At 36.9% G+C, this 16,962-nt stretch overlaps 1 protein-coding gene across 1 annotated transcript in view; it reads left to right on the top strand.

Moving 5' to 3' along the window:
- Positions 1-16,962, top strand: part of MFSD14B (major facilitator superfamily domain containing 14B) — a 100,290-nt gene that overhangs the window by 44,549 nt on the left and 38,779 nt on the right. The window contains exon 3 of the mRNA XM_074206555.1: positions 5,453-5,515. Within this exon, the coding sequence (XP_074062656.1) occupies positions 5,453-5,515 (63 nt within the window). The remainder of the gene's footprint in view (positions 1-5,452; positions 5,516-16,962) is intronic.

Here is a 16,962-nt window from a genome sequence, read left to right as displayed (position 1 = left end):
CAAATGAGGTTACAAAGAATCAGACATGACAATAAAAACAACTAAAGTTGTTTTGATAGAATTGGGTTTGATTTTATAATTATGTTGTAAAAATCCAGATGAATGTTTTCCTTTTTATTGCCAGTTAACAGCAAAGGTATCAGAATAGAGATAATGTTGGTTAAGGAGTAAATATCTGGTTGAGAAGATAATGTTTGAGAATTAGATTTATTTAAGATTTTTGTTTAAATTTAAAATAGAAGAATAATAAGTTTCTGGCCAGGGGTGGAATATATGTAAGAGGGACTGGCAAGAGTGTCAAGAGTCTTGAAAATTTAATCAAAAAGCTTTAAATTGAAAATAAAAATTATGGCAGTGGGGCAAGGGGATTGGAAAGGACAGAAAACTAACAGTTGATTTATCTCCTCAGCTAGATTTATAGTAACTAAGTGATAGGAAGAATAGTAGGAGTCAAAATTCAAAAAGAACCAATCTGTAAAACCTATAACCTAACTTTTGCACACAAATATACGAAGTATGGCTAACAAGTAAGGTGAAGTAAACATAGTGAGGCAAATTTGACCACAGAGTTATCTTAACACTTTTGGCTAAGAAACAGGATGGAAATATATCTCCTGTATTGATTAAAAAGTTAAATAGACATAGGGAACCATTGTATATTAATAAAACAGATTTATGAGAACATCCAAGAACCATGACAGAGCTGGGGACTGAGGGAAGTATACTGGAGGGCACTTGAATGAGAATGCCACCGGAAGCAGAAAGAATGGAAATACTGTCACTAGAGTATATTGCAGACGTATTGGATGGTGAAATACAAGAGGACTTGGAAGGTCCTGACTCTCAAGAGTCTAGCATATATCCATATCCACAGAATGCTCTTCCCGATCAGCTTCCACAACTGAGAATGATCACCTGAACAAGGTCATTCTTTCTCTTGATTATTTTCTTCCCAGCTTTGAGCAGAAACTGAATTATCTCTCTGAAGTTCTCATAGTTCCCCTAGTTACAGTGGTAATTTAACTGGTGATATTTAGCAAACCTTTGCGTGATGGAACTGCTTCCCCAGCCTCCAAGTACCTAGTGATTCAGGCATATGACCTCTAATCTTCAGTTAGAACAGTTTAAGCCTTGGACAAACTTCAACCCTCACCTTAAAGAGGCTCAGTCTAATTACTTTTCAGATCTGGATATAAGGTGGCCCTGAATGACCTAATGGGGTTGGGAAATGATGAGATGGAGTAGTGACTTATAGGCATTTCCTAAATTTTGATGGGCAGAAGGACCTTTATTGCCCCAGTTTTATATGTTCTGGTGTAGTTTTATTAAAACCCCAATAAGCTGCATCAGTTATTTTATTCAGTGGTTGAAAATTAATCCAGATCTCCCTATAGAAAAGAGTATCATCACATGATAAGATGTCTCTTCCCATCATCCTTAGAATACCTGTCTGTTTGGACAGCCCTGTTTGCCCAAATAGTTGTACAACTAGTCTCCCTCTCAGAATTCAACAAGTTGATCTGCCTGGGCAATTATGGTAGTCTGGGTGGCAAAGCTCTTATAACTAAATCCTGAAACAATTCAAGTGGGGCTCTACTCAAAAGATGAGATTAATTGCAACTCAGGAAGACTGGCCTTATGGATAGGGAGCAGGATTTCTATTAAGGGAGCATAGATACTGTTTACCAAATCCATTAAAAAAAATTTCATTTCCTCCTTTGATATCTCCTAACGGATAAATGGCTACAAAGGAATTTATCCTTTTGGGGCCAAATTTAACAAATTCCCCATTTTGGCCACCTGTAAAAGGACAAAGGGAAAATCTTTATTTGGGAGTCTCTTACTGGTTCAGCAGAAAGAAACTGGTTCAACACATCCTTTGTAAAGTCTTCAAGCCAGTAAACTCTGTTACTGACAACACTTGGGAATAATCCCCAGTAGATCACATCTTCATTAGTCTTATTCTAATGATTCATTAGCTTGATGTTTTAACTTATGCAGCCTTTCAAGTTGGTAGTTAGTGAAAGCTTGCTCACTAGCTCTCATTTTGAAGAAGTCACTCCCAGGAGGTTGTGACTCATAGGATATTAATGAGATAAGTCCAAGGAACTGGTCCTAACCAGCATTTGTTCCCAATCCTCATCTTAACTCCTGCTCCTTTTCTTTTCCTTTATAACTTTAATTTCAGCAGAGTTTAATAGTTTAGGACCTTCTCCAATGAGATCTCTGTCAGAGATTATACTTATTATGCTTACCCTCTTCCTAACCCCTAACCGTTGTCCTTTTCACTTAAGTTTTTGGTATGAGATCTATAAATTGTTCTGAGTTTAAAAGCTAAAAAGGTAGTTTTATATATGTAACCTCATTTGGTTTTCACAACAATCCTGGGAAGGAGGTGCTTTTGTTATCTTCATTTAGTCATGAAGAAACTGAGGCTTAGGAGAACAAAGTGACTTGTCCAGATTCACACAGCCAGTAAGTGTCTGAGCTGGGGGTTATTCTAGTTTTAGATTCAGTGACCTCTCCTTTGTGCCATCAAGCAAAATCCTTAAAAATCAAATGTATACATTCACCTTTCCCCTCTAATTGCCAAACATGCAAAACGAATTTGTTTTCATTTTCCAAATGTGGTTGGTGTTCTAACTTTTTCAATATGTTCCTGCTTTCACTGTCATTTAAATATCTTTCCCCCTAACCCTTGAATGTTAGTGGCTGTCACCTTCTTGTCCTATTGAGGGGACTCCCCATACATCTTTTTTTTTTAAAGTTTTTGCTAAGTAATGGGGTTAAGTGGCTTGCCCAAGACCACACAGCTAGCTGCTAAGTGTCTGAGGCTGGATTTGAACTCAGGAACTCCTGACTCCAGGGCTCTATCCACTGCACCACCTAGCTGCCCCTCACAGCTGTAGCCACAGCTTTCCCAGGTACTATATCTAACCACTTATCATTACCTGAGGCTTCTCCTGTATCACATTTCCGCACTTTAGCAATAAATTTAACTATGATTATTAAATTGGCAAACAAGCCAATACATTTAAGTCTTAGGGATAAGGGAGCCAAACCAGTTACTCAGCTAGTCTTCTGGGCTGACCATATCCCAGGGACCACCTTCCTTTTGTCAAGAGGAAACCAATGCAGTCTTCATAAAACAGATGGCATTCCTATTAGCCTCTCCTCTCCCTTTAGGAAAAAACTTTCGGGGGGCCTTGACTATAGACATTTGTACGATGTTTGTGATTTTATTTTATTGAATTATTAACTCAGAAATTTATCATTTTTTCTTGGGTCTTAGTTGACTTATCTTTAAGATGGGGGAAGGTGTTGGACCAGATGGAGAATTGGTTTTTATTTTTTTTTGATGGTGATACACAATCAAATATAGAAAATGTGAATTTCTACATATAATTAATCACATTTATTTTCATTTGTACTTTGCCATTTGATCCACATCTGAATCATTGAAAGAATAAAAATCTTGAATCAGTAGACCTTTGTTTGAAGCCTGACAGAAAGGAGTAAAGTTTCAAGTAAAGATTTGTTTTAATAATAGTTGAACCATAGACAAGTCATTTAACATCAGTGAAATGAGGACAAAAGTATACTCTTAAAAGTTTTTTCTTTTTTTAAAAAATTTAATTTATTTAAAGCAATGGAGTTAAGAATAACTTGTCCAAGGTCACACAGATAGGCAATTATTAAGGGTCTGAGGCCAGATTTGAATTCAGGTCCTCCTAGATCAGTGCTCTATTCACTTTGTCACCTAGCAGTCCCAGAATATCTTTCCTAAAGAAAATGTCTTGTGACTTTTAAATTGCTATATATGTGAGTCATTTTTTGATTATATAGTAGCATCACAGAAAGACAAATTAGTGGCAGATAGGTGGTAGGTGGTTAGTCTTTACTGACCTCTAGTTTTACCTTTTACTATGGCAAAAATTTTTTTCTTAAATTTGAAGGTGTGCTGTGATCCTGGGGATTATGTGGTCATTTCTTTAAAGACCAGGTGATACTATAAAGGTAAATTGACAGAATGTGACAGCTGGATGGTGGGGAGGAGAATGAAGGAGATTAAAGAATTAAGGTTGACTCCTAAGTTATAAACTTGGTTAACTGACAGGATAGTGGTACTCTTGAAAGAAATGGATGTTAGGAAGAGGAACATACTTTGAGGTAAACATAAAGAATTCTGTTTCATACAGGCTGAATATGAGATGCCTATAGAACAATCCTGTTGGAAATGTTTATTAGGCAAATGGTGATGTGGTACCAGAGCTTAGGAGAAATGGTTAGCACTGGAAGTCTTCTGCATTGAGATGATAGTTAAACTCTTGGAAATTGATGGGGTCACTGAGGAAAAAGTATAGAGAAAAAAAGAAGACCTGGGACAGACCCCTGTGGAACAACTGTGTATAAGGGATAAGACCTGGATATTGATTCATAGAAATGAAAGAAGAAACAGGAGGAACCAGTGTAATGATTATCTAAGCAGGAGAAATTGATAAGGAGTTTTGGGGTGGTCAGTAATGACAAATGCTCTGAAGAGGTCAGGAATGAGGAAGATTAAGAAAAATTCATCAGATTTTGTAAAATAAAAGATTTATGGTAATGTTGGAGAGAGCGAAACAGGTTGAGCAGTGGGTGAAGAGAAAATGGGGAAGAAACTAACAAGTATAGATAACTTGTCTGGAACAAGGAGTGATAAAGTCTTAGGAATAGTACATGGACATGTTTGTAAAACAGAAAGGAAAGATCTAATACATAGATAGAGATTAGAACAATTAGAGGGGAGTAGAATGAATGCAATCTGCTGGAGGAGACTGGGCAGGAGAGCATTGAGGGTGTCAGCAAAGAGACTTGATCAGGAGTTGAGCCACCTATTTCACTAGAGACTGAAACAATAATAAGGACTCTCATGGGATTTTTGAGACATAGAATTGGGGGGGGGGAAAGCATTCACGACAAATGCCTTTTAATGTTTAGCAAAATATTAGGTGTCCTCTGCTTGAGTGGGACAGAGAAAGAAGAAGGCTGAAGTTGAGATCAAAAGGTTTGAACAGCTCTTCTGGGAAGGGGAGAGTTTTGATAGGGGAAAGTTAGAAGGATGACCTTGCTGCAGTGATTAGATAACATAAAAATTGCTTTGGACCCCAGTCATCATTATGTGACTTCTGGAATCATTTAACAATTTCATACTTATATATTTCAATTGAAAATTTTTTTTATCTATTGTTGACAAAATTAAATAGTTCCTAATGATAGTTACTATATTTAGCTAAATGCTGATGAATTTTGATGGATATAAGGAAGAGTTTATGTTTGAAGATAATAGCAAAACAACTTGTGACAAAATTTTTCTGAATATCTCTGAAAAGAAAGTTTCTTTTTGTTCTTTTAAGTTTGCAGTTCAATCTGTGGTGTAGATTATTTGACCCTCTCTTTCTTTTTTTGGCAGGTCCTACATGAAACATTTTCTGAACATACTTTCCTTATGAATGGTCTCATTCAGGGTGTGAAGGTAAAAAAGACTTGTTTGTGTGGGTTGAATAAGAACTGAAGCTAGAATTGTAAATAAGACCTCTAGGGGATTCATGTAACACTTGGGGAGACAACTAATGTTTCATCTGGAGATCTAGGTTTAGGTTCTGACCTGAGTTACACTGGAAAAACAAAGTTACTTCATTTATCATTAACTTAAATAATATCTTAAAGCAACAGTTTGAACCTGCTATAGTTTTACAAAATTTTCATGAATTTTTGCTAGGTAATTTGTAAAAGGTTTCCTTATAACAGGGATTTTTAGTTATTTTCTTTCTGGGGAATCTGGATAAGTGTTAATACCCTTTCCCTATTCATGGAATCTTAGGCAAAGAGGGAATAAGTGATTAACCACACTGAATGGAACCTTTTGGTAAAGCTAAATTAGATTCATAGTGTTCAGAATTCTTAGCCCCATATTTAGTCTCAAAATCCACAATTTTCCTTCCTCTCTCTAAAACAGCACAACCATAAACTAATGTGCATCTTTAGCAATAGTTTGACCTTACAGATTTCTCACAAGGGACTGTCATTTGGGATTTGCCATTTGCCTCTCTGAGAAACTGACCTGTGTACATTTTTGTGGTATACCTCACAGGCCTCAGCTACCAATAGAAATGAAACATGTGCAAAAATGTTTTCCCCTAAGAGTTTTTCTTTTTAAATAGGAGGAACCACTTTGCACCTGGAAAGCATAAATGTTTATTGGGGGTAAAATTATCTTATGTGAGATTGTTGGTTAACAGTGTAAGGTAGAATTATTGGCACTGTTTGGGATTCTCAGAGAAATAAGTTGGGGAGAGGATTTGGTGTGAGCTAGAGTTGTAGAAACTGATGTAGAAGTGGGGCCTGGTTTGGATTTTAGCAATGGAAAGGGTTTGGATTGATGAAGGGAGTGGAAAGAAGGTATCAGAGATAAGATGAACAGTGGTGTGAAGAGGGTAAAATAAACTGACTAGCAGAACTGGAGTAATGAGTTTTTTTTGGGGGGGGAGGATAAAGCAGTGGAAGGGGTATCTTTTGATATCTAGATCATACACTAAATCCTGTCCTCAGGAGTTCATTCATTTTGACATTTTATTTTATTTTATTTTATTTTTTAAATTAAAGGTAAGGTCTTTGTTCAAATTCCACAATTCTTCCTCAGGATATAGATGGCATTCTCCATTTCAGACATCTCAAAACTGTGCCTGATTGTTGCCCTGTTGGTATGAGCAAGTCCATTAAGGTTGATTATCAATCTCATGTTGTTGTTAGGGTATACAGTGTTCTTCTGGTTTTGATCATCTTGCTCAGCATCAGTTTATGCAAATCCTTCCAGGCTTCCCTGAATTCCCATCCCTCCTGGTTTCTTTTTTTTTTCTTTTTTATTATTATTATTTTTTAGATTTATTATTTTATTCTCATTTTGTACAAATGTTTTTTTTACATTAATAAAATATTCTTGTTTACAAGTAAACAAAATACCCCTCCCCCTATGAATATAGATAGACTTGCTTGGGTGAAAAAAGTAAAGGGGAGAGAAAAAAATTAAAATTAAAAAAAATAATAGTAATAATTGTAGGTATGGCCAGGTGGCGCAATGGATGAAACACCAGCCCTGGAGCCACGAGCACCCGAGTCCATATCCAGCCTCGTAAACCCAAAAATCACCCAGCCATGTGACATGCAAGCCACCCAATCCCCACTGCCCTGCAAAAACCAAAAAGAAGAAAAAAAAAAGACCCAAAATAAAATTAAATAGTAATAATAGTAGGGGTGGCTGGGTGGCAGACAGAGCATTGGCCCTTGAGCCAGGAGCACCTGGGTCCAAATCCGGCCCCAGACACCCAAAGATCACCCTGCTATGTGGCCCCAGGCAGGCCACCCAGCCCCACTTGCCCTGCACCCTCCCTCCCCCAAATAATAATAACAAAAAATGTGCTTCAGTCTTTGTTCCAACACCAACAACTCTGTCAGGGGCGGATCACATTCTTTGTGATAAGTCCATCACAAAAGGTACTTCCATATTTTTCCAACCTTGCCATTGCTGATTGCAACTCCCTCCTTTCTTATTTCTCCATTACCATGTACTATATTTTTTCTCTCCTTTCACTCTGACTCTGCTATAGGGTCGCTGAGTGGCGCAGCAGACAGATCCTTGGTCCTGGGGCCAAGAAGCCCTGAGCCCCCATACCACCCCTTAGGCCCAGAATCCACCTGACCCTATGGTCCTGGGTAGGCCTTCCAATCCCAGCCCCTTGCAAGAAGTAAAAAAGAAAATGTGTTATATCTGACCACTCTCCCTCCATGGTCCATCCTCTCCTCCTTTATTCACATTCCCCACCCCTTCCCCCTGCTCCCCCCTCCTTCTTACTCCAGATGTCTATACCCCATTGAGTATATTTGCTGTTTCCTCTCCTAGCCATCTCTGATGAGAGCAAAGGTTCCCTCATTCCCTCTTGCCTCCCCCCTTCCATATCATTGCAATAGCTCATTGTAATAAAAAAAAATCTTATGTGAAATATCTTGGACTATTCTCCCTCTCCTTTTACTTTCTTGCATTCCATTTCCCTTTTTTCTATTGACTCCATTTTTACACCATATTTTATCTTCGAATTCAGCTTTCTCCTGTGCTTCAACTATAGAAGCTCCCTCTACCTGCTCTATTAACTGAGAAGGTTCATATGAATATTATCAGTATCATTTTTCTATACATGCAGTTCATCCTCATTAAGTCCCTCATATTTCCCCCCTCTCCTCCAATCTCCATGCTTCACCTGAATCCTGTATCTGAAGATCAAACCTTCTGTTCAGCTCTGGCCATTCCAAAAGGAACATTTGAAATTCCCCTGGTTCATTGAAAGTCCATTTTTTTCCCTGGAAGAGGACATTCAGCCTTGCTGGGTAGTTCATTCTTGGCTGCATTCTAAGCTCTTTTGCCTTCCCAGTATATTGTATTCCAAGCCCTACGAGCTTCCAATGTAGTTGCTGCTAAGTCCTGTGTGATCCTAACTGCAGCTCCACGATGTTTGAACTGTGTCCTTCTGGCTGCTTGTAATATTTTCTCTTTGACTTGGGAGTGCTGGAACTTGGCTATAATATTCCTAGGGGTTGGTTTTTTGGGATCTCTTTCTCGGGGGGATTGGTGGATTCTCTCCATTTCTATTTTGCCCTCTGCTTCTAGAATATCAGGGCAATTTTCCTGTAGTAATTCTTTGAAAATGATGTCAAGGCTCTTTTCCTGATCATGACTTTCAGGTATTCCAGTAATTTTTAAATTATCTTTCCTAAGTCTGTTTTCCATATCAGTTGTTTTTTCAATGAGATATTTCACATTTTCTTCTAATTTTTCATTTTTTTGGTTTTGAAGTATTGATTTTTGATTTCTGGTAAATTCATCAATCTCCCTGAATTCTATTCTTTGAAGGATTTGTTCTCTTCAGAGAGTTTTCTTAATCTCTTTTTGCATCTGGCCAATTTTGCTTTTTAAAGCATTCTTCTCCTCAATAACTTTTTGAACTGTTTTATCCATTTGACCTAAGCTGTTTTTTAGCATGCTATCTATTTTCTTCAGCATTTTTTTGGATTTCCTTGACTAAGGTGCTGACTTCATTTTCATATTTTTCCTGCATCTGTCTCATTTCTTTTCCCAGTTTTTCTTCTAACTCCCTCATTTGATTTTCAAAGTCTTTTTTGATCTCTGTCATAGCCTGAGCCCAATTTCTGTTTTTCTTGGAGTCTTTAGATGCAGGAGCTTGTGCTTCCTCATCTTCAGACTGAGTATTTTGCTCCTTCTTGGGCTCATTTGCAAAATATTTCTCAATAGTCTTCCTCTTATTTCCCTGCTTGCTCATTTTCCCAGCCTGGTCCTGGTTTTGGGGTGCTTCCTGAGCTTTTGGGACACTCCCACAAGGGTCTCAGTATGTGAGGCTCTGTCCTCCCTCCTGGTCTGTGAATGACCATAAGCGCCCCCCCCCCCCCGCCACAGGGCCGAGGTGGGGGGGCCTGTTGTTTTATGGGGGGGCCTAGACTGAGATCAGAATCTGAATGTGGTCAGAGCCCCAGAGTCCTGTTCCAGGGGCAGAGGACAGGGCTTGGCAGTGTCTCTTCACTCCCCTCACTTCCCTCCCCTGGTGGCTCCTGCTTACTGGCTCTGCCTGCTTCTGTTTCCTGGATCTGGGCTGCTGAAAGACCAAGCTGCTGGCTGTGTGCCCTGAGGGCTGGGTTCCACGTGCTTGCTCTGGCAGAGGTACCCCGCTGTTCCCCCACTTTGTGCCCAGTGCTCCTCGGGGTGTAGCTCAGGAGACTCCCCTGCTGCTGTGAGCCACGACTCCCAGTGCCCTGGGGCTGCCTCCGGGAGGCTGAAGTTCTTTCGCTCTGGCTTGCTCTGGGTGGCTGCCCTTCCAACCCTGGGGAGCAGAGCCTTTCTGCTCTTTTCCAGGTTACCTTGAGTAGGAGAACTGCCTCACTGGGTCCCTTTGTGGGTTCTGTCTCTCGAAAGTTTAGTTAGAGTCTTTAGCTTATGAGTTTTATCAGGAGCTCCTAAGACTCGATGCCTTCTTGTCGTCCATTTTGACATTATAAACACCTGGGTATCACCCAGAAATGTGCCATCTCAGTGGTTTTGAATTTGTAAACTCTTTTCTTTTTTTTTTTATTCCCTGTTGTTGAATTATTTATTGATTCTTTCTTCTTCATCTTTCACTATTCTCTTTCAGTTCATTATTCTGCTTTGATCTCCCCCTTCCTTTTTTCCCTTTTGCAGGTTTGACCCTTTAGTAGTTAATGCTACAAACAAAATATTCCACTCATGACTCCCTTCTCCTCTTGTCCTTCAGACCATCCACTGCCCATCATCAGCCTTGGGTAGTTTTAATCATTTTTAGTCAGTGTTTGTTTCAAAAGAAGAATGGGTTAAAAATCTCTTTAAGAAAAAAAATCCTAAAGTTGAGAAAAATTTTTTTTTCTTTGCAAGGCAAATGGTGTTGAGTGGCTTGCCCAAGGCCACACAGTTAGGTAATTATTAAGTATCTGAGACTGGATTTGAACCTAGGCACTCCTGACTCCAGGGCTGCTGCTTTATCCACTGTGCCACTTAGCCCACAATCTTTTTTCTTTAGGATCTTCTTAAAAGTAAATCTAGCCTCTTTTCTAGAGGCAACAAGGGTGCCATTTATAGAGTATTGAACTTACAGTATAATAAAATGAGGAACTTAGGAGTCAGGAAAATCTGTAATTTAAATCCTGCTGTAGATATATAGTTTTATAATCTTTGTTTAAAACTCTCTGAGCCCTAGTTTCTTCATCTGTAAAATGGGGATAAAAAAATAGTGCTTACTTCCCTAGATTTGGGAGATTCATATATATATATATATATATATATATATATATATATATATATATATATATATATATTACCACATTTTTACCACAATATTTTTACCCTATATATGTATATATATAAAACATTTGAAAAAATATTATATATATACGTATAGATCTATATTTACAAATATAAAGCTATGTAAATGACAGTTATTATTATGTTATTGATGTTTCCTGGTGTAGGAAAGTGATCCAGTACCTTTTTTTTTTGTGGAGACAGCCAAGGTCAAGGAACTTGCCTAGGGTCATACTGTTGGTAACTATCTGAGTCTGGATTTGAACTCAGGTTCTGCTGACTCCAGGGCCAGTGCTCTATCTGCTGCAAGATCTAGCTCTCCCCATCCAGTGCCTTTTGACCTGGATCAAAGACAGTCTGGTGTATATGCTCTGTAATGATCCCAGGAATTACTAAAATTACAGAAACTCTGTAAATATCCCAGAGCCATTTTAGGGGAAATCTGTGCTTTCCTGGCTTTACCTTTCCTGCTCTCAGTCTAAGACTACACATTTTTAGACTTGATAAAAATCATTATTAATCTACATGTAATTTATTAATAGTAGCCAGTCACATAAAAGCAAATATCCATCCAGCCTAAGGGGGATTTCTGAAGAAAGGGATTGAGATTTTACTCTTGGAATAGTAGGGAGAAGAAAGGAGATGTTGACTGAACTTAATTCTTATCTACCAGTTTAGTTGATTTGCATTACACTCAGATATCTATAGTCTTCTTTTGTTCTCTAGTCTGTGGTCATCTGCTTATATCTTACTCTTACCTTCTCTCTGGTGCCCCTAAATTTAGGTGGACCATCCTTGCCTATAGTCCCCAAGAATTACAAAACATTTCTCCTGACTAATTTTGAGCAGTCTAGCTCCAAGATTCTCAATCTTTCCTGAAAAAGTCCTAAAGTTTTTGTTATCTGAAATCATAGCCAACTGTAATTTACAATCTTTTAGGTAACTGCTCCTACTGTTTGCTTTTATGTTCCTGGACCAAGAGAGCTTTACCCCCCTCTCTATGATTTTCTTTCCCAAGGATTTATCTGCATTCCAGCTTCAGGCCAATTTTCTTTTTTGACAGTTATAATTTAACAGTTGCCAACTTCCCCTAATTGTCCCCTTTCTGAGGATTAAATTAAATTTAATTAAGCTAAATTGTATAGAATTGATAGAAAGTATTGCCTAGCAATGAATTTATATTGAATAGCAATCTTTATGGTGTTTGTGATCATCTCTATAAAAATTAGGCATCAGTACTTCAGCTAGGAAAATTATCCTGTGGGAAAAATAAAAATTGAATTTTCATTAAACATTAAACTTATGTTTTTTTCTAGGTTCTAAAGATTAAGGGCAGTGTATGTTGTTATTTTAAATTCCTTTTCTTCCTCTAGATTTAGGCTGTTATCTGTTGATTATATGAGAATGATACATTTTCCTAAGAGCAAAGTTTTTCAATTTAATTTTAAAAATGAAAATGAAAGGTGTGCTTTGTAATGAGCCAAAATGAGAAAACTACCTAGGGGGAAAAAAAGTCCAGTTTTCATTCCTTTTATCAATGCATGTTATGACTTCATTGCAAGGGAATCAGAGGGTGTGGTTTGTTTCTTTTTCTATAAAAAATGAAACTTTTGAGCAAGTGCTGATTGACATTTTATTTTTCCTATTTCCCAGGTCTGCTACTCATCTCTCAAATTTATTTATGAAATTCATACCAGTTTTGAAAGGAAGAATAGATGAGATGGAAAAATGTTTATTAAGCTCCACATGCAAAGCATTGATCTAAGCACACATAGGGATATGAACAGAAAATTTAGACCATCTCTTAAGCTCTCTTAAGAGCTCACTTTCTAATTGGGGTAGACAATGCCCATAACTCATAGCCCTAATTGTTGGATTTTGAAGGAGTAGATGGCTGGAATATGTATTTGCCAAACTACTCTTTTCTCTGCACCTTCCTGGCATTCTTTGGAGATTCTGTGAGCTCAGTGAATTATCATGTGAAATGGTAAATGTTAAGAGGCCAAGTTGGCTACTGGACTGACCATTCTTTTTCATCTCAGAATCAGAGAATAAATATAGTCTCTCTAAGAATTCCTTAGGAAAATTTCCTTTTCTTTCTTTGACAGATAGAAATCACTTAAGAGTAGCTTTGTTGTGTTTGGTACAGAGGGATCATTTGGGAAGCTTAATTATACATTGTGATACTTGATTGTGTCTATTCCTTTTTGCTCATTGTCTCCAGTGGAGAGAAAGGCCAGAATGGGGACTTTACTACATATATGTCTCACTGTTCTCCCCCTTCACTCTTTCTATGCTTTACCCCCTTTCTCCTCTCTCCCCAATATATAATCTCTTTCTGATTCCATAGTGTTCCACATTTTCTTGTTGATATATAGTAAACACTTACATGCTTATTAACTTTGCTTGATTTATTTTGAGGGGATTAATATTCTAGGTTTTGACATACAAATATCTTTACATATCACTTTCACTGTGAATGAATTGTATTTTTTTTTTTAAATTTATTTATTTAAGGCAATGGGTTTGTGTGACTTGCCTAAGGTCACACAGGTAATTTTTAAGTGTCTGAGGTTGGATTTGAATTCAGGTCCCCCTGTCTCCAGGACTAATGCTCTATCCATTGTGCCACCTAACTTCTCTGAATTGTAATTTTTGATCTTTTTATGATTTGAAGATTAAAATAGATAAATTTAGTTTCATAGTAAACTTTTTTCCTCAGAAAACTTTAATAATTGTTTTTATTCAATCAAAAAATATAAGGAAGGTCTGGAATTAATTTTTTGAAACATTTCAAAATAGCTATGTTACCTTAAAGATCTACATGAATTGTAAGGTTATTAGCACACAATGATTACTTTTGGATAATTCCACTTCGTATAGAAGAATATTTCAGAAAAAAAAGACTTCATTACCGTTTTTAATCTTGCTTAATATCCCTCCTCCCCTCCCCCATTCTTACAGAGTTGTCTTTGAAGGTGACATAGTTTGGAAAGTAGGAGGATAAAGAATCAATTATTCAACAAAATCCAATAGATAAGATTTGAGTCATAGTCATACTTGATACTTTGTTATCATCTTGTCCAGAATCCTGATTTTACTATTGAGAAAACTGAGACCCAGAGATTTGAGGTTTGACTTGTTTATTTTAAGGTGATATAGTTAGGTAGGAGTTGAGCTACCTTGTAAAGTCAGGTTTTCTGATTTCCAAACTATAATTTCTTCTGTTCTTTTTTTTTTTCCCCTTCATATGAGATTAAGCTATATATGAGACGGACCTTTGTCAAACAGACATGAGAATTTCAGGAGAATCGAGTTTTACAAGGAAGCACATTATTTCTTGTTTAGTAGGTGAGCACTAGATTTGGATCCAGTTTTGCTTTTTACTTAGTTGTGAAATCTTGGGCAAATTACTTAACTTCTTTAGGTCTTGGTTTTATTATTGAGATATTAAGTAAGTTGAACTATTGCAGATCTGTTATTCTTAAATCATAAGAGTTAATTTTAAAAATATATTCTCAACCTGTCAAACACTAAACAAAGTGAGCATTTCCATGCATGTTACATTATAGAAGGAGGGATTATATGTCCCCACCATGTAGATCTTGATTTACCCCCCCCCCCCAACCTCTTCCCCCACCAGTACAAATCATTAAAGCTCCCAACTTGTCTGTGATTTCTTCTGGTTTTCAAATGTTCTCTTCTCATTTTGGGGAGGTTGGAAAATTGCAATTCCAATTTTCCTCCTTCTGCCCCCTGTTGAAAAAGAAGTAAAACCTAGTCAAGCAAAGCAAATTCATATTATTGTCCATATCCAAAAATGTGACCTTGTCTGCATCTGAATTCCATCACCTTTTTGTTAAAGAGGTGAATAGCAAGCCTTGTCATTAGTACTTTGGAATTATGGAAGATCTTTTACAATGATCAGGTTTCTTAAATTGGTTTTAATCTTAAATTATAATTTTGTGTCCTCCCTTTCTATTGATTCTTTTTCCATGACTAGTCTTTTTACTGGTATCACCTAGTACAGGCTCTTTTCACCTACTTGAACTAATACAATAGTCCCCTAAAAGTCTTGTCACCTTTGTTCTCTTCCCTTTCTAATCTATTGATTAATCTAATCTATACCACTGCCAGAATATTTAGCATGTTTTATTTTTAAAAAATATTGATGCCATTTTCCCTCCTTTAACATGTTATTTCCCAGTGAATCCTCTTCCTTTTTGCTATACTTGCCCCTCTGAAACAGTAACAAAAGAAGTAGGTTTAGTACAATACAGTGCAACACAATACACATTTATTAAGCTCTTGTGGTATCAGGGACTATGCTAAGTGCCGGGAATATAAATGGGGGAAATAAAACCAGACAAGTCCCTGCTCTCAAGAAACTAAAAGAAAACTGAAGAGAGTGAAGATAGAGAGGCAAAGGGGAAGAGGGAGGTTGATAAAGGCAGGGTCAAAACTAAGCGGCGATCATGTCTGACAATATATACCTCCCCTTGCACTCTCCGTTCTCTCTTCTGGGAGGAGACATCACCATTAGCCCTCTGAAGTCAAGATTGGTAGCTGCATTGATCAGAGTTCTGATGTTTAATTCTTTTCCCATTATTGTGATGGTTGTTTTAAGTTGTTCTGATGCTACTTAATTTCCCTCTGCATCATTTTATGCACATTATCCCATTTTTTGGAATTCTTTGCAATTGTGTTTCTTTTTGTAATATTGTGTAATTTGTAATTAATGTTCTGGTCACATTCTAGTACATTTATTTACCACAATATTTTTACCCCATTTGCCAGTTCATAATTATCTTTATTTCCCCTAGTTTTTTGCTCCCTCAAAATGGTGCTTTTATAAGGATTTTTATATAAGGGAACTTTCTATCTTTGATCTTGTGCCTTAGTGGTATCATGCAAACTTATCTATAGCACACACACATGCATAGAACATTTCAGTGAATGTTCTAATAAAATTCTGAGTAGTTTTCCTGATCAGTTGGATGAATTCATTGTTCTAACAGCAGTGCATTAATGTAATTGTCTTCCTACAAATCCTCTTGCACCAATCAAAAAGGAGAGATGTGAGATCTCAGAATTATTTTAATTTACATCTTTTATTCGTAATTTGTAGCATTTTTGTAAATAGTTGTTAAGTAGATTGCATTTTTGAAATCTATGTTTACATCTTTTGATTACCCCATCTATTATGGAATGACTCTTGCCATTCCCCCATTGATATTTTTATCATTGCTATTCTGTCATTGATATATTTATCAATTCTCTTTTTATCTTCATCAGAGATTTTTTATCTGGAAATTTTTTTCTCCTCCCCTTTAATAACTGCTCCTTTAGGTATATTGACAGAATGTGGAAAGATTTGGAGGTATCATGTTTTCTTTTCCAAAGTCAATATTGATTACTGCTTATTGTCTTTCAAATGAAAATTAAACTTGTTAGTTTTTTTATTCAAGACCCTCTCTAATCTGCTGTACCCCTTCTCCACCTTTTTTATATACCCCTTCAAGGGCTTTATACTTAAGGCAAATTGGACTGATGTCTGTCCCTGAATATTCATTTCCCTTTTTTGTGACTTTGCTCATTCAGTTCCCTGTACTGCTAATGTCTTCTGTAATTTATTATACTATTATATCTGTTGACATATCATCATATCATTTACAGTCCAATTCATATGTCACTTTTCATCCAAAGCCTTCCCTGAACCCTTGGTGGTAAATGATTTTTTCCCTCATATTTTACTTAATAGCTTTTTATACTTCTCTGATGTTCTTAATATTTAATATTTTACATTATTATTATTATCCATAGGTGGATCTTATCTCTTTACCAGACTTAGGCTCATGTGGGTGTGGAACCTTTATTTTGTAAATTTTATATCTCCCCTAGGACTCAACATGGCAGTTCCCCCAATTGTGTTAAATCTTAATTGAATTATTCTTCCTAGGCTTCTCAAAAATTGTCAAAAGACAAAAAGTTATATGTATATTGCATCTCTGTTCCCAAACTTTTTTGAAAATTTCTCTATCTCT

This window comes from Macrotis lagotis, chromosome X, assembly GCF_037893015.1.
Source record: "Macrotis lagotis isolate mMagLag1 chromosome X, bilby.v1.9.chrom.fasta, whole genome shotgun sequence".
In the NCBI taxonomy this organism is placed as follows: domain Eukaryota; kingdom Metazoa; phylum Chordata; class Mammalia; order Peramelemorphia; family Peramelidae; genus Macrotis; species Macrotis lagotis.
Note: the sequence above shows the minus strand (reverse complement) of the source record. Positions and strands in the feature narration are given on the sequence as shown.